This window comes from Buteo buteo, chromosome 12, assembly GCF_964188355.1.
Source record: "Buteo buteo chromosome 12, bButBut1.hap1.1, whole genome shotgun sequence".
Classification (NCBI taxonomy): Eukaryota; Metazoa; Chordata; class Aves; order Accipitriformes; family Accipitridae; genus Buteo; species Buteo buteo.
The window spans coordinates 452,255-478,005 of record NC_134182.1 but is presented as its reverse complement, the minus strand read 5'-3'; the positions used below and the strand labels follow the sequence as shown (position 1 = coordinate 478,005).

Here is a 25,751-nt window from a genome sequence, read left to right as displayed (position 1 = left end):
ACCCCCCCCTTGTCCCCCCCCCATCCTCATTAACTAACAACACCCATAAATTACACCTTACCAAGAGCCACCATCACCCTCAGGGCGGGTGACATGTCCCCAACACCCCAAAACAGGGGGGAGTCCTCCCCTGCCTGCCCCTCCCCACCCCAACTTGGGGGTCACCCCACAATTTAAGGGGTCACCTCCAAATTAGAGATTCCCACCCACCCCCCCAACTTAGGGGTCAACCCCAACTTAGGGGTTACCCCCAAACTTAAGGGTCAGTCCCCCAATTTGGGGGTCAGTCCCCGAATTTAGAGATCACCCCCCCACAACTTAAGGGTCGCCCTCCAACTTAGGGGTCTCCCCCTAACTTGAGGGTCACCCCCAGCTTAAGTCAACCCCTGACTTAGGGGTCACCCCCCCAACTTGTGGCCGATACCCCAATTTAAGGGTCAACCCCAACTGAGGGGTCACCCCCGAAACTTAGCTGTCACCCCCCAACTTTGGGGCTCACTCCCCAACTTGGGGGTCAGCCGCCCCCCAATTTGAAGGGGGGGTAACACCTAATTTGGGGGTCACCCCCACAGCCTGCGGGGGTTTTTGGGGGTCCCTCTCCCCGGCTCAGTTGTCCTCGTCGCTGTCGTCGGGGCTGATGGCCGGGCTGGTGAGGCTGTAGGTGGGTGACGTGGGGCTGTAGCCGGGCGATGTGGGGCTGTAGGTGGATCCCTTGGGGCTGGTGGGGCTGTAGGTGGGCGACGTGGGGCTGTACTTGGGGCTGGTGGGGCTGTAAGTCGGGGAGGTGGGGCTGTATTTGGGGCTGGTGGGGGTGTAGACGGGAGAGGTGGGGCTGTAGGTGGGGGAGGTGGGGCTGTACTTGGGGGTGGTGGGGCTGTAGGTGGGAGAGGTGGGGCTGTATTTGGGGCTGGTGGGGCTGTACTTGGGGGAGGTGGGGCTGTACTTGGGGCTGGTGGGGGTGTACTCGGGGGAGCTGGGGCTGTAGCTGGGGCTGGTCGGGGTGTACTTGGGGGAGGTGGGGCTGTAGCTGGGGCTGCTGGGGCTGTAACTGGGGCTGCTGGGGGTGTAGGTGGGCGACTGGGGGGTGTAGCGGGGGCTGGAGGGCGAGTAACTGGGAGAGGTGGGGCTGTAACTGGGGGAGGTAGGGCTGTAACTGGGGGAGGTGGGGCTGTAGTTGGGGGAAGTCGGGGTGTAGTTGGGGCTGGTGGGGCTGTAACTGGGAGAAGTGGGGCTGTAACTGGGAGAAGTTGGGGTATAGTTGGGGCTGGTGGGGCTGTAGTTGGGGCTGGTGGGGCTGTAACTGGGAGAAGTAGGGCTGTAACTGGGAGAGGTTGGGCTGTAGCTGGGAGAAGTCGGGCTGTAACTCGGAGATGTTGGGCTGTAACTGGGCGAGGTGGGGCTGTAACTGGGTGACGTCGGACTGTAACTGGGCGAGGTGGGGCTGTAACTGGGTGACGTTGGGCTGTAACTGGGAGAGGTCGGGCTGTAACTGGGGGAAGTCGGGCTGTAGCTGGGTGATGTTGGGCTGTAGCTGGGCGAGGTCGGGCTGTAGCTGGGCGAGGTCGGGCTGTAGCTGGGTGATGTTGGGCTGTAGCTGGGTGACGTCGGGCTGTAGTTGGGTGATGTTGGGCTGTAGCTGGGCGACGTCGGGCTGTAACTGGGTGACGTCGGGCTGTAACTGGGGCTCTGCGGTGTGTAGCCCCCAGGCGAGCGCGGCTCGTAGGCAGGTGATGTTGGGCTGTAGCTGGGTGACATGGCGCCGCCTGCGGAGAGGACATAGCAGGGTGACGGGAGGCCCCCCAGACAGGTGTTGTGGGGTTTTATGGGGTGTTGTAGGGGTATTGTGTGGCACTGTAGGCTGTTGTGGGGCGTTGTGGGGGTTGTTGTAGGGTATTCGGGGTGTTGGGGGGGGTGTTGGAAGCACTGGGGGTGTTATACAGGGTGTTGTGGGGTTCTGTGCAGGCATTGTAGGGTGTTGGGAGTGTTGTGGGGGTGTTTGGGGGGCATTGGGGTGTTGTCCAGGGTTATAGTATCTTGTGGGGCATTGTAGGGTGTTGGGGGAGTGTTTTGGGGGTGCTGGGGTGTTGTGGGGTGGGTTGTGGGGGTGTTGTCAGGTGGTGTTGGGTTTTGTAGGTGTTGTTGGGGTGTTGGGGTGTTGTAGTGTGTCGTTGGGGCATTGTGGGGGGGTTGCAGGGCATTGTAGGGGTGTTGTGGGGGTCCTGTAGAGTGTTGTAGGGTGTTTTGGGGCATTGGGAAGTGTTTTGGGGTGTTGTACTCACCTGGGGAGGGGATGTAGGGGCTGGAGGGCCCCGGGGAGCCGGGGGAGCCAGGGGTGGGCGACCATGCTGGGGAGTAGCCGGGGCTGAAGCCGCTGGCATCGGAGGCAGCGCTGGGGGAGAAGCCGGCACCCCCCGGGGTCATGCCGCTACCTGGGGGAGGGGGTGGTGTGTCAAAAATGGGGGGTCAGGACCCCCAAAACTGCCCTAGAGACCCCAAATCTACCACAAGGACACCCCCCCTTCCGTTTGCCTCCAGGATCCCAAATCCACCTCAGGTGCCCCCCAGTCTGCCCCCCCCACCTGCTCCTGGGACCCCAAAACTACCCCTAGGACCCCAAATCTGATCCCAAACTGCCCCAGGGACCACCAGCTTTCCCTCCAGTCTACTCCAGGGACCCTGTTCTGTCCCAAAGCCCCTCCAGCACTCTCCCAGTCCACCTCAGTCCCTCTTAAAAGCCCCCCCAAACTCTCTAACCTATCTCAGAGTCCCCCAAAACACCCCAGCCACCCAAACAGCCCCCCAGTCTACCCCAGGGACCCCAAATCTGCTCCGAGGACCCCCAGTTTGCCCCCCAGTCTACCCCAATGACCCCCTCAGTCTGCCCCATGCCACCCCAATCCCACCCCCAGCCATCCCATCGACCCCCATTGTACCCCAGAACTCCCCCCAACTCCTCTAACCCACCCCAACAGCCCCCCAAAACACCCCCAAGCCGCCCCAATCAGGCCCCCCAGTTTGTCCCAGTACCGCCCCCCCCGCCCCACTCACCTACGCTGGGGGACCAGGCCCCGTAGGCAGGGGTGGCACCCTGGTTCCACGGTGTCATGGCGGGGGACATCCCCCCCATGGGGCTGGGGGCCGACCCGAAGAACATCCCTGTGGCTGTGGAGAGAGGAGGGGGGCACATTAGGGGGGACCGACGTGTCTGGGGGGGGACGGGACCCCAAGCGTCCAGGGCTGGGTGGTGGCCATGAGCCCCATGATGTCTTCATGCCACCACCTTTGCGGTGTGTCCCCCTCCTCCCTCACGGGACGCAGGCGTCCGGGTCCTCGAGGGACCCCAGTACCCCCCACCCCATCTCCTTCCGCCACGGTGGGGGACCCAGGACTTACGCCCCCCGACGCCCAGCCCCGGGAGGGCGCTGGGGATCTCCATTCCGTGTTTGCATTTCTCGGCGTCGAGGAGGAGATCGAAGCAGCCGGTGCCGGCGGGCGCCAGTTGACCCAACATGATGTTCTCCGACACCCCCTTCATGGGGTCGCTCTCCCCGTGAGCTGCTGCCTCCATCAGAACGTCCACCTGCGTGATGGAGTGGGGGAGACACCCCCAAATTCAGGTTGAGGGGTAGGCCCTCCCAAACTTCTTCCTATTACCCCAAAGCCCAACTTCCAGCCCCCCATCAAACCGCTTCAATACCCCCAAACTCCTCCAATACCCTCCAAAACCCCACTTCCATCCCGCAAACCCCTCCAACACCCCCTAAAACCCTCATCACAGCTCCCCAAACCCCATATTCAGCCCAATACCCCAAAACCCCTCCAAAACCCCCCAGAACTCATTCCCAGTCCCTCAAACCCCAACACCCCAAAATCCCCCTCCCAGCCCCATTTCCAGCTCCCCAAAGCCCTCCAACACCCCCTAAACCCCCATTTCCAGCCCCCCCAACTCTCCAGAACGCCCAAACCCCCCTCCCAGCCTCCCAACTACCCCCAAAACCTCCCTCCCAGCCCCCCCAAACCCTTCCACCACCCTCAAACCCCTCTCCCAGCCCCACTTCCAGCCCCTCCAACGCACTCTCCCAGCCCCCCCCCCACAAAGTCCCCCTTGTCCACCCACCGTCTCCTCGAAGGAGCACTTCATGAGGGGCCCGGTGTCCTGGCGGTTGACGCCGTGACGGGTGATGGCCATCAGGTGCCCACGGGAGGTCATGGTGTCACAGAGCAGGGCCAGGTGACGGTAGTTGACGTAGGAACCGTCGAAGGAGATGACGTGGTAGAGCTCCCGCTCCAGCGCCTTCCGCACCGCCTCGATCCCCAGCACCTGCGGGACAGGCGGATGACGACGGCTGTTGGGGACCCAGGTGTCCGGGCAACCCAGGACCCAGGCCACCTGGGAAGCCCACCACCCAAAGACCCAGGTGTCCAGGAACCCCACTACCTTGGGAACCCAGAAACCCTGGAGACACCACCATCTTGGAACCCCACCACCCAGGGACCCAGGGGTCCGGGCACCCAACCCAACTCACGGTGAAGATCTCGACGATGTCATTGGAGGTGGTGCGGACGGGGTCCACGTCCTTCTCGCTCAGCACCCGCATGAGGCTGACGCCGTCAGTCTCCAGGATCCACTCCTGAAGAGCCTTGAACTCCCCGTCCTCCGTGATGATGATTTTCTTTTTGTTGTCTGTCTGTGGCAGGTGCATGTACACCTGGGGGGGGAAGGGAAGAGGGGGTTAGTAGCACCCATGGGTGCTCCTTGGGTGGCTGGGGGGACAGCCCGGGCAGCCATAGACCTACAAAAGCATCTACAAGTATCACCATGGGCATCCTGGGCCTCGTAACATGCACATGGAGAACGTCACGTGCTTCTCAGGATCCACCAGGAACCCGGGCACCCACATAAGCACCCACGGGTGCCACCCAGCTGCCGAGGACGGACACCCTGAGCATCTGTAAGGACACTCTAGGCACCCAGACACCTTCACACATGTCCACGAGGATCACCATGGGTATCCCGGACCTCCTAAAGGTCACCATGGAGAATTTCCAGGATCCACCGGGAGCCCTGGCACATACATAAGCACCCATGGGTGCTGCCTGGCTGGGCACCTGGTGAGATACTCCAGGCAGCCATGGACCCTCTTAGGCACCTACAGGCATCATCGTGGGTGTCCTTGACCTCCTAAAGGTCTCCACGGAGACCTCCATGTGCTCCTCAGGATCCACCAGGAACCCTGGCACCCCCATGAGCACCCACGGGTGCCCCCCTGTCCCCCCACCTTGCTGATCTGCTCGATGCCCTGGAGCGTCATGTCCGTCAGCATGTTGGACTCAATACAGCGCAAGAAGACGTCGTCATCCATTTTGTCCACCACCTCCTCCTCCTGGGGACACCGAGAGGGACAGAGGGGTGACACCCAGCCCGGGTCATGTCCCCACCACGACCCACGGGTGCCACCATCCCCGTCCCCACCTCCTGCATCTTGTTCTCGTCGCTGTTCATGATGCGGATCCGCAGCACCAGCTTCTCCGCATTGTCATCATTGAAGATGCAGTTGAGGTCGTCCCCAAAGCCTGGGATGGGACACAGGATACGGGGGTGGCACCCCGGTCACCTCCCCACCCTGCCAGCCACCCAAAGGCCCTCCGTGCTCACCCAGGACCCCCCAAAGCTCCCCAGGACACCCCAAAGGCCCTCATACTCACCCAGGATCCCCTGAAGGTCAGCATGGAGTGTGGTGGGTTATCCAGGACCCCCAAGTCTTCCTTAGTGCCCTCCATGCTCACCAAGGACCCCCCAAAAGCTCCCCAGATGCCCTCAAGGGTCACCCTGGACCCCCCCAAAGGCCCTCCACGCTCACTCAGGTCCCCCAAAAGGTCCCCCAGATGCCCTCCATGCTCACCCAGAACCCCCCAAAGACCCCCCCAGCGTGCCCCCTGGACCCACCAGCATTGATCTTCTCAGCGATTTGCTCCATGGTGAGCTTGCGGTCAGTCATGTGCTTGCGGTCGAGCTCGATGCGGAGCAGCCAGGGCGAGATGCGGCTGACGTCAAAGTCGGGCATCTCGTAGTAGACGTTGACCCACTCCTGGTCCTCGGCCACCACCGTGCCCTGAGGGTTGGGGTCGTAGTAGATGGCGGTGTTGGCCGTCACCTTCCGCAGTGTGGTGTGCTCCAGGCGGCACAGGATGTCCTGGGGGGGGTGACACGGTGTCAACTCAGGGACAGTGGGGATGTGGGAGATAGCATGGGGATCCAGGAATGGAGGATGTGGGGATGGAGAACACGGGGACGGTGTGGAGGATGTGGGAGATGACATAGAGACTCAGGGATGGAGGATACAGCGATGGCATGGAGGACAGGGATGTGGGAGATGACATGGGGATCCAGGGATGGAGAACATGGGGATGACATGGAGGACACGGGGTTGTGGGAGATGGTATGGGGACCACCACAGGGCCATGAGATCATGAAGTCATGGGGCCACCACAGCACTGTGGAGGGACAGAGTGGTGAGATGAAGCCATGGGGACATAGAGGGGACACAAAGGCATGGGGCCACCATGGGAAGATGAAGCCATGGGACCGCCCCAGGGCTGTGGGGCCACCATGGGGCCACCCCAGGACAGGACCTCCACCCAGTGCAGGACAAGGGAACCACAGGACCCAGGTTCCTGCTGCTCCCCCCACCCATGACGTCCCAGGTCCCCATCCCCATCATGTCCCCCATCCCCACAGTGTCCCAACCTTGGCCCGCTCGGCATCGCGGGCGCTCTGGCCCAGCAGGAAGACGGTGAGCGAGGGCGTCTTGGGCTTCTTGGAGATGTTGATGAGCTCCTTCAAGCGGGGGACGCCCAGGGTGACGTTCTTGGCCGAGACCCCGGCGTAGTGGAAGGTGTTGAGGGTCATCTGGGTGGCTGGCTCTCCCAGCGACTGGGCTGCCAGTGCCCCCACCATCTCCCCAGGGTGGGCCTAAGAGGGGGAAAAGGGGTGTCAGGGGGGCCCAAAAAATGTCCTAAAGCTGGACCCAAAGGCCTCCTAGATGTGGCTCTAAAAATGTCCCAGATCAGGACTCAAAATTGCCCCAAATCTGGAACAAAGAATTTCCCAAAACTGGTCCTAAACCCCCAGATCTGACCCCACCATCTCCCCGGGTGGACATGGGGTCTCAGGGGGTCCCAAAACCATCCCAGGTCTGGACCGAAACCCCTCCTAGATATGGCATCAAGAATATCATTAACCTAAACTGAAAATTGCCCCTATCTGCCCCCAAACCCCCATATCTGCCTCCTAAAACCCTCAGATGTCCCCCAAAATGCCTGGATCTGCCCCCAGACCCCTAAATTTCACCCCCAGACCCCTAAATTTGCCCCCCTCCCCACTCACAACGGCCTGATTGAACTTGGACTCAAGCTCCCCCAGCAGTCAGTCAAAGGCACCCCAGGACCCCTCAGATCTGCCCCCTAAACCTCCTGATCTGACCTCCAGAGCACTCCAAAACCCCCAAAGCTGACCCTAAAGCTCCAGATCTGCTCCCTAAACCCCAAGATCTGACCCCTAAATCCCCTGATCAGACTCCCCGAGTCCCCCATCTGCTCCCTAAACCCCTAGATCTGACCCCAAACCATGAGATCTCCTCCCTAAACCTCCTCAATTTCACCCCCCAAGCCCTGGATCTGCCCCTGGCCCCACTCACGATCGCCTGGTTGAACTTGGACTCGATCTCCCCCAGCAGCCAGTCGAAGGCCTCCCCGCTGAGCCGGAACTCTTCCACCATGCGGCGGCTGCAGAGGGTGGAGCGGAGGTGGATGTTGAAGAGCAGCGTGGCGTTTTCCTGCGCCTGCCGGCTCAGCGGGTCGTCCCCGTTCACGATCACCAGCTTACGGCTCAGCTCCTTCACCCCTGATAAAAATGAGGGGGTTAAGGGGAGGCTGCAAGGGGGGCGGAAGGTTCCTGGGGGACCTCAAGTCCCATAGCATCTTTGTGGGGGTTCTCAAGTCCCCCCAGAACCTTCTTGGAAGTCCTGCATATTCCTCCAACACCTTCCAGGGACACATCAAATCCCACAACACCTTCCTGGGGGACATCAGAGTCCTCCAAGTCCCCCAGCACTTTCCTGGGGGTTACTGGGGTCCTCCAAGTCCCCTGATACCTTTGTGAGGGTCCTCAAGTCCCCTAGAACCTTCCTGGGGATCATGCAAGTCCCATGAGTCTCCCAGCACCTTCCTAGGGATCACTGGGGTCCTTAAAGTCCCCTGTTATCTACCTGGGCATTGTTGGGGTCCTCCACGTCCCCCAGTACCTTCCTGGGGGTCCTCAAGTCCCCCAGCACTTTCCTGGGGACCATGGAGGGTACTGAAAGTCCCCCAAGACCTTCTTAAAGGGGTGACAGGGGTCCCTAGATCCTCTGACACCCTCCTGGTGATACTGGGGCTCCCCCCAGCTCCCCCAACACATCCTTCTGGGCTCTGGATCCTGCTCAATTTGCCCGCCCACCCCCCCCCCCAACTTACCCTCCACCACCTTGACAGGGTGCAGGTCAGAGGGGAGGCGCGAGTTGATGTGGAAAATTTTTTGGGCGTTCCAGATCATCCGCAGCAGGTTACAGGGGAGCACAACCTGGGTGGGTGGGGAGAAACAGGGGGTCAGCACCCCAAAATCAGGGCTGTGGTGGGTGAACACGCTCAAAAAATGGGTATTTTGGGTGTTTACCCAAATTTGGGCCACGGAGAGTGCCAAAACCCTAAAAAGGGAGGGCCCAGAAGCAGGGGCAGCACCCCAAAAAGGGCACCTACAAGACAAGAGTTATTCAGGGCTTCCTGCTACACCCCAAAAAGGGGGTCAGCACCCTAAAATGGGGAGCTGTAAAGAAAAGACGATTCACAGCTTCTTGATACACCCCAAAAAGTGGGCCAGGAAGGGGGGTAGCACCCCAAAAAAGGCACTCGCAAAGAAAGGGGGGTTCACTGCTTCCTCCTGCATCACAAAAAGGGGGACCAGAGTGGAGACAACACCCCAAACTAGGGCTGATGATTGGTTGCACACCCAGCATCCCCAAGAAGGGGTGATGGCACCACCAGGGATGTCCCCATGGTGGTTCAAACCCCCCCCCCCAAGGTGCCGGATCAGGGTATGGGTGCTCTTGGTGGGTTTGGGGGTGCCCCCCAGGAGGTTCACCTTGCTGTCACCAGTGGGGAAGATGACCCGCAGGACCTCACGGTCCTCCCGCATCTTCTCGAACTCCCGCTCGAGCTCGTTCTGGATGTGGGCGTTGGAGAGGATGTCCTTGACCAGCTCCTCCTGCAGCGTCCGCCGCAGCGCCCGCTCGTTGGTGTAATCGAACTTGAACCTGGGGGTGGGGACACACACGGTAGATGGCGGGGGGGGCAGGGACACCAGGGATGAGGGGATGCCGGCGCGAGGGGCTGGGATATGGAGAAGACGCTTGTGTGGGGAGGAGCAGGCTGGGGACATGAGCATGGGTCCACCTTGGTGAGGAGCAGTCTGACGTCACCAAAACACAACCCACGTTGGGGAGAAGCAGCTTGGGGACACCAGTATGAGCACAGCTTTGGTGAGGAGCAGCTTGGGGACACCGACATGGGTCCCACTTTGGGGAGGAGCAGGTTGGGGACGTCAGAATACACCCAGCTCTACAGAGGAACAGCTTGGGGACACCAACAGGTGCCCAGCTCTGTGTAGAAGCAGCTTGGAGACTCCAAAATGTGCTCCAACTTTGGGAGGAGCAGATTGGAGACACCAACGTGGGCTCCAAGTAAGGGAGGAGCAGCTTAGGGACACCAACATGGGCTCCAACTTGTGGAGGAACAGCTTGGTGACACAAACATGGTCCCCAACTTTGGGAAGGAGCAACTTGAGGACACTAATATGTTCCCATCTCTAGGCAGCAGCTTAGGGACACCATCATGGGCCCCATTTTGCAAAGGAACAGCTTGGGAGACCCCAAAATGTGCCAAATTTGGGGAGGAGCACCTTGGGGACATGAAAATGGGTCCAGCTTTGGGAAGGAGTAGCTTGGGGACCCCAGGATGTGCTCTGCTCTGGGGAGGAGCAGTTTGGGGACATCAAAACAAAGCCCACCCTGGGGAGAAGCAGCTTGGGGACACAAACATGGGCCCCAGTTTGGGGAAGAACAGATTGGAGACTCCAAAACAAGCCCCAGTTTGGAGAGGAGCAGTCTGGGGACATCAGTGTGGGTCCACCTCCAGGAAGAAGCAGTGTGGGGACTCCAAAATGGGCCCCACTCTGGGGACAAGCAGCTTGGGGACCCCAAGATGGGTCCAGCTCTTGGAAGGAACAGCTCAGGCACTCCCAAAGATGGGCTCAGCTCTATAACAGCAAGCTGCTGGCTCCCCCTCCAGGACTGCAACCCACTCTGGGACATTCCCGCCACCCCAAAAAAAAAAAAAAAAGCATCCCGCCACAGGCAGGTGGCCCCTCACTTCTTCTCGAAAGCCTTGTTTGAGGGCTTGAGGGTGGCCAGGTTCTGGAACTCGACGCTCTCGCCCGCCAGCCCGTCCTCCCCATAGCGCAGCTGCACCACCTGGTTGATGGAGTTACGGACCGTCGCGTCGTACTTCACCATCACCGACTCCATCGACTTGATCAGCCGCCGCTGGATGTACCCTACGAGGCGGATAGGGGGACGCATGTTGTCACCCCTGGGTGGGGGAATTGGGTGTCCTGGAGGACTTTGGGAGGTCCCCAGGAGGCATCTGAGGAGGGTTTGGGGGTCCCTGGGGAGCTCCAGAGAGGAAAGGTGGGGGCACAAGGATCCCTGGGGTAAGTCTGAGAGTCCCTGGGGGGCATAGATGGGGCCACAGGGGGATCTGGGGAGGGGTTGGGGGTCTTGAAGGGCTTCAGAAGGCCCCAGGAGGCATCCAGGGAGGGTTTGGAGGTCCCTGCGTGGCTCCAGGGAGGAAAGGTGGGGACACAGGGAACCCTGGGAAAGGTCTGAAAGTCCCTGGGGGACACCTGGGAGGCAGAGACAGGGCCACAGGGGAATCTGGGGAGGGTTTGGGGGTCCTCGAGGACTTCAGGAGACCCCAAGAAGCATCTGTGGAGGGTTTAGGGGGCCTTAAGTGGCTCCAGAGAGGAAAGGTGGGGACACTGGGATCCTTGGGGGCATGTGGAGGGCATAAACGGGGCCACAGGGGGATCTGGGGATCCTGGAGAGCTTTGGGAGCATCTGGAGAGGGCTTAGGGGTCCCTGGGGAGGAAAGGTGGGGACACAGGGACCACCGGAGGTCAGAGAGGCCATGGGGGCTATAGATGGGGCCACAGGGGACTGGTGGTGAGCATTTGGGGGTCCTGGAGGGCTTCAGGGTCACCTGGGGCCCCATGGATGGCTCCAAGGAGGAAAGGTGGGGACACCAGAATCCCTGGGGGACATTGATATGGCCACAAGGGGCTATGGTGAGGGTTTGGGGGTCCTGGAGAGCTTTGGGGAGCATCTGGGGAGGGTTTGGGGGTCCCTGGGGCCTCCAGAGAGGAAAGGTTGGGGGCACAGTGATCCCCGAGGAAGGTCTGAGAGTCTCTGATAGGCATCTGGGGAGCACAGAAGGGGTCCCAAGAGCTCTGGGGAAGGGTTGGTGGTCCTGAAGAACTTTGGGGGAGCCCAGGAGGCATCAGGGAAGGGTTTGGGGTCTGAGGGTCACAAGGGACCCCCATGACAAGGTAGGGGTGCATATGGGGAGCTCCAGGGAGGGTTTGCAGCACTTGGGGAGGACACTACGAGTCCCTGTGGCACTTGGTGGCCCCCATCAAGATGGGTTCACCACAATGGGGGTACATGGAGAAGACAGGGGACCCTGGGGTGGGATTTTGTGGGGCAGGGGGCTGACCGGTCTCAGCCGTCTTGACAGCGGTGTCGATGAGACCCTCACGACCACCCATGGCGTGGAAGAAGAACTCGGTGGGGGTGAGGCCAGCCAGGTAGGAGTTCTCCACGAAGCCCCGGCTCTCAGGGCCGTAATCATCCTTGATGAAGTGGGGCAGCGTGCGGTGCTTGAAGCCGAAGGGGATCCGCTTACCCTCCACGTTCTGCTGCCCCACCACTGCGATCACCTGCCGGGGGGGGGCAGTTGGGGGGGGACATTGTAGTTGGAGGCAGTAGGGGTACAGCAGGGGCACCCCCAGACCTCAGAACGACCACCAAAACCCATAGGGAACATCCCAAGGGCCTGTAGGTATCCCCAAGGTACATCAGTGATGTTCATCTTGGAGGCCAACCTCGCCATGGACCACCATGATGATCCATGGGGACCACCATGATGATCCATGGGGACCACCATGATGATCCATGGGGACCACCATGATGATCCATGGGGAACACCCCAAGGGCCTGTAGGAATCCCCAACGTACCTGGAAGATGTTCACCATGGTGATCAATGTCACCATGATGATCCATAGGGTCCCCACGGACCCCACAGGGACCCCTCAAGATGCCACAGTAATCAACTTAGTCTACCCAGACCCCATAGGAATCCCTGATCCCTGCAGGTAACGTCCCAAGGGCTTGCAGGGATTCCCAACATAGCTGGGAGACGTTCATCTTGGGAGCCAACATCACCACGGACCACCATGCTGACTTGCAGGGTCTCCCAGAACCCCTCAAGACCCCACAGTGATCAACTTGGTGCCCCCAGACTCCATAGGAATCCCTGATCCCCATAGGGAATGCCCCAAGGGCCTGTATGGATCCAAAATGTAGCTGGGAGGTGTTCATCCTGAAGGCCAACACCACCATGGACCACCATGAGGACCCACAGATTCTATAGGGACCCTCCAGACCCCACAGTGATCAACCATGGTCCCATCAGACCCCATAAGAATCCTAGATCCCTGGAGGGAACATCCCAAGGGCCTGTAGGGATCCCTAATGTACCTGGGAGATGTTTATCTTGGAACCCTTGGCACCCATGGACCCCTGTGAGGACCCCACGGAGATCCCCTAAGCCCCACACAGACCCTCCTGGCACACTCCAAGCTCCATAGGGGCTCCCCAAGACCCCCCAGAGCCCCCAAATACCTGGAAGATGTTCATCTTGGAGCTCTTGGTGCCCAGCACCACCACCGACCCCCCAGGAGGACCTTGAGGAGGTCCACTAAACCCCACAGGGACCCTCCCAAACCCCAAAGAGATCCTTCTGGCAGCCACCAGGCCCCATAGCGGCCCTCCAAGACCCCATAGAGCCCCCAAATACCCGGCAAATGTTCTTTTTGGAGCTCAAGGTGCCCACCACCACCACAAACCCTCAAGAGGACTCCACAGAGCTCTACAAAACCCAGCAGAAACCCTCCCAAACCCCACAGAGCTCCTCCTGGCACCCCTTGGAGCTCATAGGGCGCCCCCCAAGACCTCATAAGGTCCCCCAATACCTGGGAGATGTTGATCTTGGAGCCTTTGGCGCCTGACACCACCATGGACTTGAAGTTGTTGTACTCAGAGAGGGACTTCTGGGCAGAGGAACCAGTCTTGTCACGGGCATCGTTGAGGATGCGGTTCACCTGGTTCTCAAAGGTCTGCCGCAGCGTGTTGCCCGGGGTGGGCTCCAACTCATTGTTGTGGGCCTTCTCAATGACCTGCCACCCCACCAAGGACCCCCGCCAGAGTGTCACTGGGGCACCCCAAAACCCTGAGAACACCCCAGGATGTCTCAAGGGGGTGATGAAAACCACCCGTGGAGGGTCCCAAAGTGTCCTAGGGGGACTGGGGGTGTGCTAAATGGGTAGGGAGTACCCTAAAACCCTCCTGGCATTGTTGGGGATGCTCCAAAGCCCCAAAGAGCACCCCCAAATGTCATAGGGAAACTGGATGCTCCAAAAACCCAGAGAGCATCCCAAAATCTCCCAGGATCCCTGATCCAAAACCTCAGGAAGGACCCCCAAATCTCCTAGGGAAACTAGGAACACTCCAAAACCCCAGAGTGCGCCCCAAAATCTCCTGAAGAAACTGTGGATGATCCAAAACCCAAGAGAACACCCCAAGATGTCCCAGGATCTCTGGTGATGATCCAAAACCCCAGGGAGCACCCCAAAATCTCATAGGAGAGAACCAGGGATGCTCCAAAACCCCAGGGAGTATCCCAAAGTGTTCCGGATATTACTGGGGGTGCTCTAAAACTGCAGGGAGCACCCCCAAATGTCCCAGGATTGTTTTCTCCAAAAACCTAGGGAGAACCTAATATCACACTCCCTTGATCCCACAGCATCACTGAGGCACCCCAAAACCCTGTAGAAACACAAAGGGGCCCAAAACTTTGGGAAGCACCCCAAAATCCCCTTGGAAGTACCCCCCAACTTGCTGGGACTCACTGGCATCACCAAGGGAGACCCCAAGCACTGTAAAGCACCCCAAATTCACCCTGTCAGCCCCCAGATCCCACAGCCCCCCACCAAAGGAACCCCAAATTCCAACCAGGAGATCCCACAACATCATTCAGGCCCTCCCAAAACCCCCCAAAACCCACAACCCACCTCTATGACATCCTGCTTGGCTTTCTTGATGGTGTTCTGGATGTCCTGGTAGGTCTTTGCATCAGCAATGGAGTCCCCAATGCCGATCGTGTGGCCTGGAAGTGGGAAACGGGGGGGGGGGGGGGGGGGGGGGGGGGTTGTCAGGTGGGTGTTCCCCACTCTATATCCTGTCCCCCACCCAGGGTGCCCCTCACCCCAAAAGCAACCCTCTGCAATATTCTCCTGACCCCAGGGGAGATACCTGGGTCCATATATCAGAAAAGGGGGTCCAAAGGCCCCCCACGGACAACAAGGTCCTCACAGTGCCAAAAAAGGGGGTCCAAGACCCCCACAGTACACCTGCATCCCTGCTGTCCCCAAAAGAGGGGGTCCAAGGGCCCCCCCAAGACACCTTGGTCCCTGTTGTCCTGAAGAATGGAGTCCAAGAGCCCCCAAGGACACCCAGGTCTCCTCTGCCCCACCAAAATGGGGTCTGAGAAGGTCCCTAGAAGACTAGATCCCCATTTTGTGCCGTCAAGTGGGGTCCATGCACCCCCCCCTCCCCCAGACGCCTGGGTCCACACTGACCCTCAATGAGGAGCCAGTTGTTGATGACGGTTTGGATATTGCTGTAGAAGAGGCGGGTAGTGTCGTGTCCCATTTCCAGGTAGGAAATATGGACCAAGGAACCCGCTGAGGTGCCCAACGACTTCTTGCAGAGGATGCCCATGATCAGTTCCCCGTTCTCCACGACCACCTACAAAGAAGGGGTGTCAGCCCCCCCCAGTTTCCGGAGACACCCCCTCATGGTTCACCCAACCACCCTTGAGGAGTCCTCCAGCTAGCCCAAGGCACCCATCAACTGCCCCAGCGTGCCCCCAGACACCCCGAGGGTCCTCCGTACCCACTGCACCCAGCCCAAGGCTTCCCCCAGTGTGGGACCCCTCCTAGGCACCCCCAAGTCCCACCAAGCCCCCCCAGAGCACCCCCAAGCCCCCTCAAGTCCCACCAAGCCCCCCCAAGAGCACCCTCATATCCCACCAAGCCACCCTACAGCACCTTCAAAGTCTCACCAAGCCCCCCCAGACCACCCTCAAGTCCCAGCAAGCCCCCTCAGACCACCTTCAAGTCCCACCAAAGCCCCCCCAAACCACCTTTACATCTTACCAAGCCCCCTCAGAGCACCCATCATCCACCCAGGGGCCACCCAACCACCCATAAAGTCCTCCGTACCCTCTTCTCCCACCCACTTCACCCCTTACGACCACCCCAGGGACCCCCCCAGACATCCCCCGGCCCCCCACCTTTGTGTCCCCAGGGGAGATATGCTTGTAGGGCCCGCTGTCCTCGTCATCGGGGTGGGTGCTGTGGGTGCGGATGCAGTTGATGTGTCCAGGGATGATGAGGGAGAAGATCTGTTTGCCCGTCCAGAGGGGACGGGGTTTCAAGATGGCAGGTTGGGGCACCTTCCCATCCCATGTCGAGAGGAACATCAGCAGGTTCATCACCTCCCCCTGTGAGTCAGGGACACCCCGTCAGCACCCCAAAAACAGCCACAGCACAGAGATACCCCCCAAAATCTCCTCCAAGATCTCCTGCAAGCCAGGAATACCCCAAATCCTCCTACGACAACTCAAAAATGCCCCCAAATACCCCAAAAAAACTTCCTGCTGATCAAGGAGACCCCATAAGGACACGCCAAATCCTTCCATCACAGCCCAAAGACGCTCCAAAAGCTCCCCCAAACCCTCCTGTAGCCCAAGGACACCCCAAAAGCACCCCAAATCCCATGTCACATCCCAAGAACATCCTCCCACCCCCTAAAACACCTCTGCAAGCCCAGGGACACCCCATCAGCACCCCTACAGTCTGGGGATGCTCCTGTAGCCCATGGACACCCCTTTTGTGGGTGACAGGCACCCTAGGAGCACCCCAAAACCCTCCTACAGTCCAAGAAAACCCCCCAAACCCCACAAAAGCCTGATACGGACCCCAAATCTTGGTCTGTGCCTGCCAGCCCCCCCCAACTCACGCGCTCAAGGAAGACATCACGCTTGGTGAACTTGCGGACGGCGGTGAGGGTGTCCTGGACGATGCCCATGACAGGACGGTTGGATTGGGGGGTGACGATCATTCGGGGGACCATGGCCAACTCCTGGATCTCGGCTCGCGTCTCCAGGGACTGCGGGAGGTGGAGGTTCATCTCGTCCCCATCGAAATCCGCGTTGTAGGGGGTGGTGACGCTGTGGGGACAGCGGTTATGGGTTATGGGGCACCCACACAGGTTTGGGGGCACCAAGGGTCTGCAGCAGGGCAGGTTTGGGGGTCACAAAGAATTTAGGGGCAATTGAGCAGGTTTGGGGTCACCAGGCAGCTGCCATGGGGCAGCTTTGGGGGCACCCCCACAGGTTTGGGAGCACCAGAGGTCTGCAGTGGGGCAGGTCTAAGGGGACCCACACAGGTTTGGGGGCAGCCAGGGTCTGCAGCAGGGCAGGTTTGGGGTGACGGGGGCAGTTTGGGTGTGCAGGGGGTACCTGAGATTGAGGCGGAAGGTGGACCAGGGCAGGATGCGGACACGGTGGCCCATCATGGACATCTTGTGTAGGGTGGGCTGGCGGTTGAAGATGACGATGTCCCCATCACACATGTGTCTCTCTACCTGCAGATGCAGCCAAGGGTCAGTCTGGGCCTGGCCCTGCACCCCCAAAACTGGGGCAGGGACCTCAAAAGCAGGGCACACCCCAAAAGAAGGGGTTCACCCCAAAAAACATAATCTCTACAGACCCTAAAACACAGGTTTTGTCCCCAAATACCCACAGCTCTTTGTGAACCCCAAGGGGCTGACCCCAAAAAGCTGAAGCTCTTTGGGGACCTGTCCTGGTTTCATCTGGGATAGTTAATTGTCTTCCTCATAGCTGGTACAGTGCTGTGTTTTTGAATTAGGTATGACAAAAATGTTGATAACACTGATGTTTTCAGTTGCTGCTAAGTAATGTTTAGTCTAAAGCCAAGGATTTTTCAGCTCCTCATACCCAGCCAGCGAGAAGGCCGGAGGGGCACAAGAAGTTGGGAGGGGACACAGCCAGGACAGCTGACCCAAAATGCCCAAAGCAGTATTCCATAGCATGCGATGTCATGCCCAGTATATAAACTGGGGGGAATGGGGGTTGGGGGATCGCCGCTCAGCAACTAACGGGGCACCCATTGGTAGGTGGTGAGCAATTGCATTGTGCATCATTTGTATGTTCCAACCCTTTTATTATTACTGTTGCCATTTTATTAGTGTTATCATTATTAGTTTTTTCTTTTCTGTTTTGTTAAACTATTCCTATCCCAACCCACAATTTTTACTTCTTTTCCAGATTTTCTCCCCCATCCCACTGGGTGGGGGGGAAGTGAATGAGTGATGCTTAGCTGCTAGCTGGGGTTAAACCACAACAGGACCCCAAAACCAAGGGCTGAACCCCCAAAATGTCAGGGCTTTTCAGGGACCCCAAAAGCACGTACTGTACTCCGACACCCCAGAGTCTTCAGGGATCCTAAAACCCACTGTTTGTCCCCAAATACCCACATCTCTTCATGAACCCCAAAATCAAGCACTGACCCCCAAATATTTGAAGCTCTTCACAGACCCCAAAACCAGGGGCTGACGCCAAAAAAACAAGACTCTTCAGGAACCCTAAACCCCATTTTTATTCCCCAAACACCCCTAGTTCTTTATGAACCCCTAAACCAGGCAGTGACTCCTAAAATCTAGAGCTCTTTGTGAACCCCAAAAGCAGCAGCTGGCCCCCAAATACTCAGAACTCTTCATGAACCCCAAAATCAGGCACTGACACCCCCCCCAACTCCTCAGAGACCAAAAAACCAAGGACTGAGCCCCAAAACACCAGCACTCTTCAGGGACCCCAGCCATGCAGACCCTGGAGGAGCTGTTTTGGGATGCATCCCTCCCAATTTGGGGGATACCCCCCCCATTTTGGGGGTGAAGCCCACCTTGTAGCCGATCTGGAGGTGGAGGTCGCTGGGTTTGGGGTGGAAGCGCAGGTCGATGCGGTCCCCGTTGTCCCGGATGATGTACTTGGCCCCGGGGTATTGGCTGTTTCCCCGGCGCACCAGCTCCTGCAGCCTGGAGCGGGGCAGGGAGCATTTGGGGTTCAGGGGGGGTTCATGTCACCCTAGATCACCCCACTGTCCCCAAACCCACACCTCACACTCTCTCTGCGGGTGTCAGGTGCCCCCTATGTCCTTCCCATGCTCTCCTTGGGGCTCAAAATGTGCCCCCCATCAATGCCACTTGTACCCCCTCCAGGCACCTGTACCCCCCAACATCTCCCACACCCCCTCTGCATCTCCCCAATGTCCCCCCCACCGCTCTTTGTCCCTGTGTCCCCCCACGTGTCTCCATATGCTCCCCAAAGTCCCCCATTCCCCCTCCATGTGTCCCAAAGTCCCCCACTCCTCCTCCATGTCCCCATGTGCCCCTCAACACCCCCCCCACCCTCTCCACTTCTCCACATCACCCTTTAATGCCCCCCCAATGTTCCCCCATACCATCTTCACACTTCCCACACCCCCTCCAACCTCCCCATATATCCCCCTTAACATCCCCCCTACGCCCTTCCAAAACTCCCCACGTGTCCCCCCGTCCCCCCCCACCTGTCGATGTTGAAGGGGGTGACGATTTCGGCGAAGGTCATGTTGGCGGCGATGGAGCGGGGGACGCCCACTTGATCGATGGCCAGGTTGGGGTCAGGGGTGATGACGGTGCGGGCAGAAAAATCCACCCGCTTCCCCATCAGGTTGCCCCGCACCCGACCCTCCTTCCCCTTCAACCGCTGCTTCAGGGACTTCAGGGGACGCCCCGACTTCTGCATCGCCTGAGGGGGGGCAATAAAAACAAAGGGGGGGGTCAGGAGAGGGGCATCAAACACTTGGGGGGAACCCCAACTTCTGCATGGCCTGAAGGAGCAAAAAAGGGGGGTTGGGGGGTGCTTGACCCCCCCAAAACCCCCCGAAGTTTCAGCATCAGCCAAAGGAGGGGGGGACAGAAGTGGGGTTTAGGGGGGCACCAGCTCCTGCCACAGCCTGGGAGGGGGTCGGGGGGCTCCCAGCATGCTTTGCTCCTGCCTGTACTTCCAGCACACCCTGCCCATGCTCCCCCCACGCCCTGCCTGCACTCTGTCCTTTCCCCTGTTCCCAGCACACCCCCCCCCGCCTGTGCTGCCTACGTGCCCTGCCTGCACTCTCACTGTGCCCTGCTCCTGCCTGCACTATGCCCTGCCTGCACCCCCTGCCCGCGCTCCCCCCCGTGCCCTGCCCGCACATCCCCCCCGCCTCACCCGCGGCAGGCCGGGCAGCTCGTTGTCCACCATGGTGGCCACGTGGAACTGGAGGAGTTTGACATCCTCGGCGATGACGTGGGCGGCCGCCCCGTTCTGCTCGTTACGGCGTAGCTGGTTGTTGATCTTCACGATGTCGGCCAGTTTGTGGGTCAGGTCATCCTGGGGGGGAACACCAAAAAATTAACGTGGCAAAGGGTCAGGGGGAGCCCTGCAGTGCAGGCAGCACCCCCAAAATGCATCAGGGAAGCTCCAAAACGAAGCATGGATGCCCATTATCTGGAAACACCAAGAGATACCCCAAAAAGCACTAGGTGATCCCCCAAAACTGAATCAGGGACCCCCCAACAACTGGGGACACCCCAAAAGGCAAGGGAAACCCCCCAAAATACAGCAGGGACCCCAAAAACAGGGTATACCCCAGAAAGCACCAGAGAACACCTCAAAAGGCACTATGGGATCCCCCAAAATGAACTGGGGACCCTGGTGTGGGGTGACCCCCCAAACATACTGGGACCCCCCCCCTAAAGTCCATCAGGGATCCCAGAGTTCAGGGACCACCCTAAATCACGTCGTGGACACCCCTCAAACCATATCAGGGGCCCTGGAGTCTCCCCAAAAACCCTCCCAGGGACCCCGAACCCCCCCAGACACCCCAATACACCTCTCCAAGACCTTCATTACAGTGGGGTGCACAGGGGCAGGGGGATTCACTGGCAGCTCCTCGCCTCAGGGACCCCCAATGTCACCCCAAAACTTCCCCAAAGACCCCAATTTCTCCCCAAGACCCCCCCCCAAGGTGTCTGGGACCCCCCAAAAAGTGGACCCCAGCATCCAGGCCCCACCCTGTTGCAGGCAGAACCCTGGGTGCACCCCAGTATGATCATGTAGGAGGGATGGCACAGGTGGCCCTCCCAACCCAGGGACCCCGATATCTCCCTGGGGACCTCAATACCACCCCAGGAACACCCAAAAAGCAGACCCCAGTATCCGGGCCTCACCTGATTACGAGCAGAACCCTGCATGACGACAGCGGGGCGCACAGAGAGGGGGGGTACAGGCAGAACAGTGCAGACCATCCACTCAGGGCGGGCAAATTTGGGATCCATGCCCAGAACGAAGCATTCCTCATCCGAGATGCGCTTGAAGATCTCGTGCACCCGCTCGGGACTGAGCAGGATCTTCTTTTCCTGCGAATCCTCGTTGACGTGCTTCCACTCGGCATAGAGCTCCAAACCCGAGCGACGGATGCGGGGCTGGTATCGCCCGCACCCTCCGTGGCCCTGGACAGGAGAGACAGGGGATTAATGGGGTCACGGGGGCATTAATGGAGAGATGGGAGCATTAACAGGGGCATTAACGAGAAGTTGGACCCAGGGCTGGTACCACCCACACCCTCCGTGGCCCCAGATGGGGGGGTTAATGGGGAGATAGAGGCATTAACAGGGTCACAGAGGCATTAATGGGGGTGTTAGTGGGGAAATAGGAGCATTAAAAGGGGAGATAGAGGCATTAACAGGGTCATGGAGATCTTAATGGGGAGATATGAGCATTAAGAAGGGAGATAAGGGCATTAATGGGGGTGTTAATGGAAAAGTAAAAGCATGAATAGGATCACAGAGGCATTAACATGGATGTTAATGGGGAGATGGACCGTTAAGGGCACCACAGGGGCATCAACAAGGGTGTTAATAGGAAGATAGGAGCATTAAGGGGGGAGATGGGGCATTAACGGAGTCACGAGGGTATTAGTGGGGAGACAGGGGCATTAAGGGGGAGATGAAGGTATTAACGGGGTCACAGGAGCATTAACGAGGTTGTTAATTGCAACATAAGAGTATTAAAAGGGGAGATGGGGCGTTAACAAGATCACGGGGGTATTAACGGGGGTGTTAATGGGTAGATACTGGCATAAAGGAGGGACATGAAAGCATTAACGAACATGTTAATGGGGAAATAGGAGCATTAACGGTATCAAAGGGCATTAACGAGGGTGTTAACAGGGAGATATAAGCATTAAGGGGGGAAAATGGAGCATTAACAAGGGTGTTAATGAGATAGGGGCATTAGAGGGGGAGATGGGTGCATTACTGAGAGCATTAACAAGGACCCAGAAGCATTAATGGGGCTGTTAATGAGGACACAGGAGCACTAATGGGGGGTCAGTACTGCCTGCACCCCCCATGGCCCTGCTGGGGCATTAACAGGGACCCAGGCACATTAACGGGGCATTAATGAAGACATGGGGGCATTAATAGGGCACCTAAACTCGTTAACATGTATTAACAGGGGATATGGGAGCATTACAGGAACACAGAGGCATTAATGGGGGCACAAGGGTGCCACCACCCCCACAACCCAACTTGGGGGGACCACAAGCCACTAACAGGGACAGATCCTACCCCAACGTCCCCCGCCCCAGCCACCTCTGAGGGGACATTCGGGTCCAGCCTCTCATAACCTGAGAGGGGATTTTGGGGTGCAAGGGGGGTCCCCACCTTCTCCTTGGTGAGGTCCTCATCACCCTCAGGCTGCTCCACCCCAAATTTGTGGTCCATCTCTTCGCCCCCCTCACAGATGTTCTTCCCCTTGCAGAGGTCGTAGACATGCGTCAGCCGCTTCTTGGGTTGCCCCTTCGATTTCCCCAAAATATCCTTGATTTTGGGGTTGTTCTGCTCAAAAAAAAGATAATTTGGGGGTCACAAGGGGCTAGGCACCATCCCAACATAGTCGCCCACCATCTCCAGGGACCACCCAGCAGATGACAACCCTGCATCCCCCCAACTCTGTCACCTCCTCTTGGTGTGTCCCCCAAGTCCATCACCTTCTCTTGGTTTGTCCCCCCAACCTTGTCACCTCCTCTTGGTGCTCCCCCATCCCAGCAAGCCCCAAACTGGTCCCAGTGCCCAACTGGGAGATACAACTGGTAAATACAACCCAACATGGTGAGACGCGGATGATGTCACCACAGTTTCAGGGTGCCACCACAGGGCTTTTTCTGGGGGGCAAGCACGTGCGGGATGAACGCTGCCACCATCCCCAATTTGGGGGCACCACGGTGACCCCCCTCACAGTGGTTTTTCTTTTGGGGGGGGTGTCTCACCGAGTCCACCAGCAGTTTGGAACAGAAGAAGCAGACGCAACGCAGGATCTTCATGGTCTTGCCCAAAAAGCCCACGTGGAAAACAGGCTTGGCCAGCTCGATGTGACCAAAGTGGCCTGGGCACTCTGTCATGTTACCTGGAGGGGGGGACACCCCATTATTTTGGGGGGTCCTGGGATTTGGGGACACCCTCCCCCAGGGTTTTGTGAGAGCAGGTGGGTTTTGGCAGTGGGTCCCACCAGAAGCGTGGCCAGGAGTTGGAGTTGAGGTGAGGCCAGAGTGGGTGTGGGGGGAAATGAGGTGCTGAAAGGAGATCACCCCCAAAAAGGGGATCCCCCAAGAAAAGAAGCCCCCCCCCAAAGAAAAGGGAGCCCCCAGAAAAGATGAGACCTCCCCAAAAGAGAAGGACCCCTGCAAGTTGTCCCAGGGTCGGCCTAAATTGAGGAAAGGTGGTCCTGCAACTTGGGGCAGGTGGTGAAAGTGGGAGACTGTTGGGGATCACCCCCTTTTCCAACCATAACATATAACCCAGAAGATCCCCCCCAAATTGGGGCTCCCCAAAAAAAGGAGGATCCCCCCCCAAATGTCCCAGAGTGGAGGTGTATGGAGATGGGGTGCTCCTGTGCAGGACTAAGAAAATTGGGGGGAGAATGGGGTGCTCCAGGGTATCACCCCCTTTTTCCTCCCATAACACTGAGAAGCCCCCCCAAATGTTCCTCTACACACGAGCACCCCCAATTCCCACCCCCTTCCCCAGGAACATACCCCAGTTTCCCCATGAGGTTTTCTGGGGGGGGCCCACTCACCGGCACAGGTCTGGCAGCGCCCCGTCCTCTCAATGACACCCTGACGGGGGTCCATGAGCCCCCCGAGTTTGGGGCGCCCCCCCTCCGTCGTTTCGGGGTACTTGATGCCCCCCTCAGTCACCGACATCCGTTTCTGGTGGGGGAAGAGAAGGGGCGTGAGGGGAAACTGAGGCACATGGGGAGCCCCCAGCCCCCCCGATTTGTCTCCTAAGCACCCCCAGGGATACCCTCAGCACCCTAAGACTTCCAAACACATGGGGGCACACCAAGTCATCCCCCTGGGTTGACCACAACCCACCTCCCAAGCACCCTGATACTCTCCCTGCCCCCCCAAGGATCCCCTGACAACCCCAGTCACCCCTGGGGACTCCAAGGCAGCTCCAAGGGACCCCAATACCCCTTCAGGGCCCCCCATGGCACCTTCATGTCCCTTCAGAGACTCCCTGGACACTTTCAGGGATCCTAGCACCCTTCGAAACCCCAACACCCCTCCAGGGGCCTCCCAGGTACCCCCAAGAACCCCCACAGTCCTGCAGTGGCCCCTGGGTCCCTCCAGACCACCAGTGCCATTCCAGGGCACTCTCAGGGACTCCAAGACCCCTCCAAAGCCCCGAATGCCCCTCCAAGACACCCTAGGAAACTCACCTCCCCTCCAAAGGCACCCTGACCATCCCCAGGGACCCCAAGGCCCCTCCAGAGCACCCAATTTTCCTCCAGGGCATCCCTAGACATCCCCAGGGACACCAAGGCCCCTCCAGAGGCCTCCCAGGTACCCTCAAGAACCCCAACAGTTCTCCAGAAGCCTCTGAGTCCCTCCAGAGACCTAGTGGACTCCGCCAATGCCATTCCAAGACACTCTCAGGGACTCTGAGACCTCTCCAAAGCCCCCAATACTCCTCCAAGACACCCTAGGAAACTCAACTCCCCTTCAAAGTACCCTGACCATCCCCAGGGACCCCAAGGCCCCTCCAGGGCACGCCTGGGCATGCCCAGGCACCCCAATGTTTCTCCAGGGCACCCCTGGGCATGCCCGGGGTCCCCACTGTCCTCCAGAGGCCTCCTGGGTACCTCCAGGAACCCCAACAGTCCTCCAGAGACCTAGTGGACGCCCCCAGTGCCATTCCAGGGCACCCTCAGGGATTCCAAAACCCCTCCAGAGCCCCCAATACCCCTCCAAAACACATTAGGAAACTCAACCCCCCTCCAAAGGCACCCTGACCGCTCCCCGGGACCCCAAGACACCCCAACGTTCCCTCCTCCCTCTCCCTCACAGCGCCGCCCCCAGCCTCCGGGGGGCGCTACACTCCGTCAGACACCGCCCGCCCCCGGGGCCTCTCTATCCCCCCCTCTCGGTGCCCCGGCGCCATTTCCCCGCTGCCGTTCTTCGACCCCCCGTTCCCCCCCTTCCCTTCCCGTCCCTCTGCCACCGTTCCCCCCTTCCCCCCCCCCCCCTTTCCCCCGGTACCATCTCATCGGGGCTGAGGATGCCGAACTGGACTCGTTTGATGGTGCGTAACGGGCAAGCGCTGTCGCCCGAAGGCGGCCCACCGTGCATGGCGCCGGTCGAACCGCGGCCTCACGCCGCCTTCGCTACTTGAAACAAAACAAAACAAACAAAAAAACCAAAACACCCCCCCCCCACCTCAGGGGCCCTCACGGAAAACCCCCACGGGGGGGGGAAAAAAGCCGGCCACCCCCCCTGCCCCGCTGCCTCTCTCCTTTTCACTCCCTTCGCTCCGCGCTCCCCGGCGCGACTGAGCTTTCGGCGCCCCCCGCGCCTCCTTATATAGACTCGCCCCCTGCACGGGGCGGACCGCGGACAGCGGCAGGGGCGGGAAGGGGGGCGTGGTCGGAGCGTACCAAGCGGCGGAGGGGTAAAGGGGGGGTGGTAGGGACGCGCGGAGCGGGGAGGGGGGGATGGTGGGATAGAGGGGGTGGGGAGGAGAGGGGGAAGCCGATCCCATTAGCGTTCCGTGGGGACGCGGCGGAGGGAGGGGGCGATTGCTCCGTGGAACACCGA

The 25,751-nt window shown here is 59.3% G+C and overlaps 1 protein-coding gene across 2 annotated transcripts; it reads right to left on the bottom strand.

Annotated features, from left to right (window-relative positions):
- Positions 1-197: 197 nt before the first annotated feature.
- Positions 198-25,506, bottom strand: POLR2A (RNA polymerase II subunit A). Of its 2 annotated transcripts, XM_075042288.1 has the most exons (29): positions 25,197-25,506; positions 23,732-23,864; positions 22,926-23,062; positions 22,321-22,494; positions 20,824-21,105; positions 19,823-19,984; positions 19,140-19,360; positions 18,477-18,609; positions 17,015-17,139; positions 16,513-16,723; positions 15,785-15,994; positions 15,069-15,237; positions 14,502-14,596; positions 13,404-13,607; positions 11,866-12,088; positions 10,465-10,648; positions 9,179-9,350; positions 8,515-8,620; positions 7,698-7,903; positions 6,749-6,973; positions 5,948-6,194; positions 5,474-5,574; positions 5,280-5,384; positions 4,527-4,709; positions 4,118-4,321; positions 3,394-3,580; positions 3,049-3,162; positions 2,280-2,429; positions 198-1,763 (listed from the first exon to the last, which is right to left on the bottom strand). In XM_075042288.1, exons 1-29 carry the CDS (start codon positions 25,284-25,286, stop codon positions 607-609), a joined length of 5,910 nt encoding a protein of 1,969 aa, XP_074898389.1. In that variant the 5' UTR covers positions 25,287-25,506; the 3' UTR covers positions 198-606. The 2 variants fall into 2 exon arrangements, with proteins under 2 accessions (XP_074898389.1, XP_074898390.1); XM_075042289.1 differs by lacking the exons at positions 22,926-23,062; positions 25,197-25,506.
- Positions 25,507-25,751: the final 245 nt, after the last annotated feature.

Coding starts and splice junctions, on each gene's coding strand:
- POLR2A (XM_075042288.1), bottom strand. CDS start 25,286: ATGCACGGTGGGCCGCCTTCGGGCGACAGCGCTTGCCCGTTACGCACC. Junction 19,361..19,822: donor AGCTGCCCGGCCTGCCGCGG/GTGAGGCGGGGG, acceptor GCCCCCCCTCAG/GCGATGCAGAAGTCGGGGCG. Junction 6,974..7,697: donor CCAAGTTCAACCAGGCGATC/GTGAGTGGGGCC, acceptor TCCCCCTCTTAG/GCCCACCCTGGGGAGATGGT.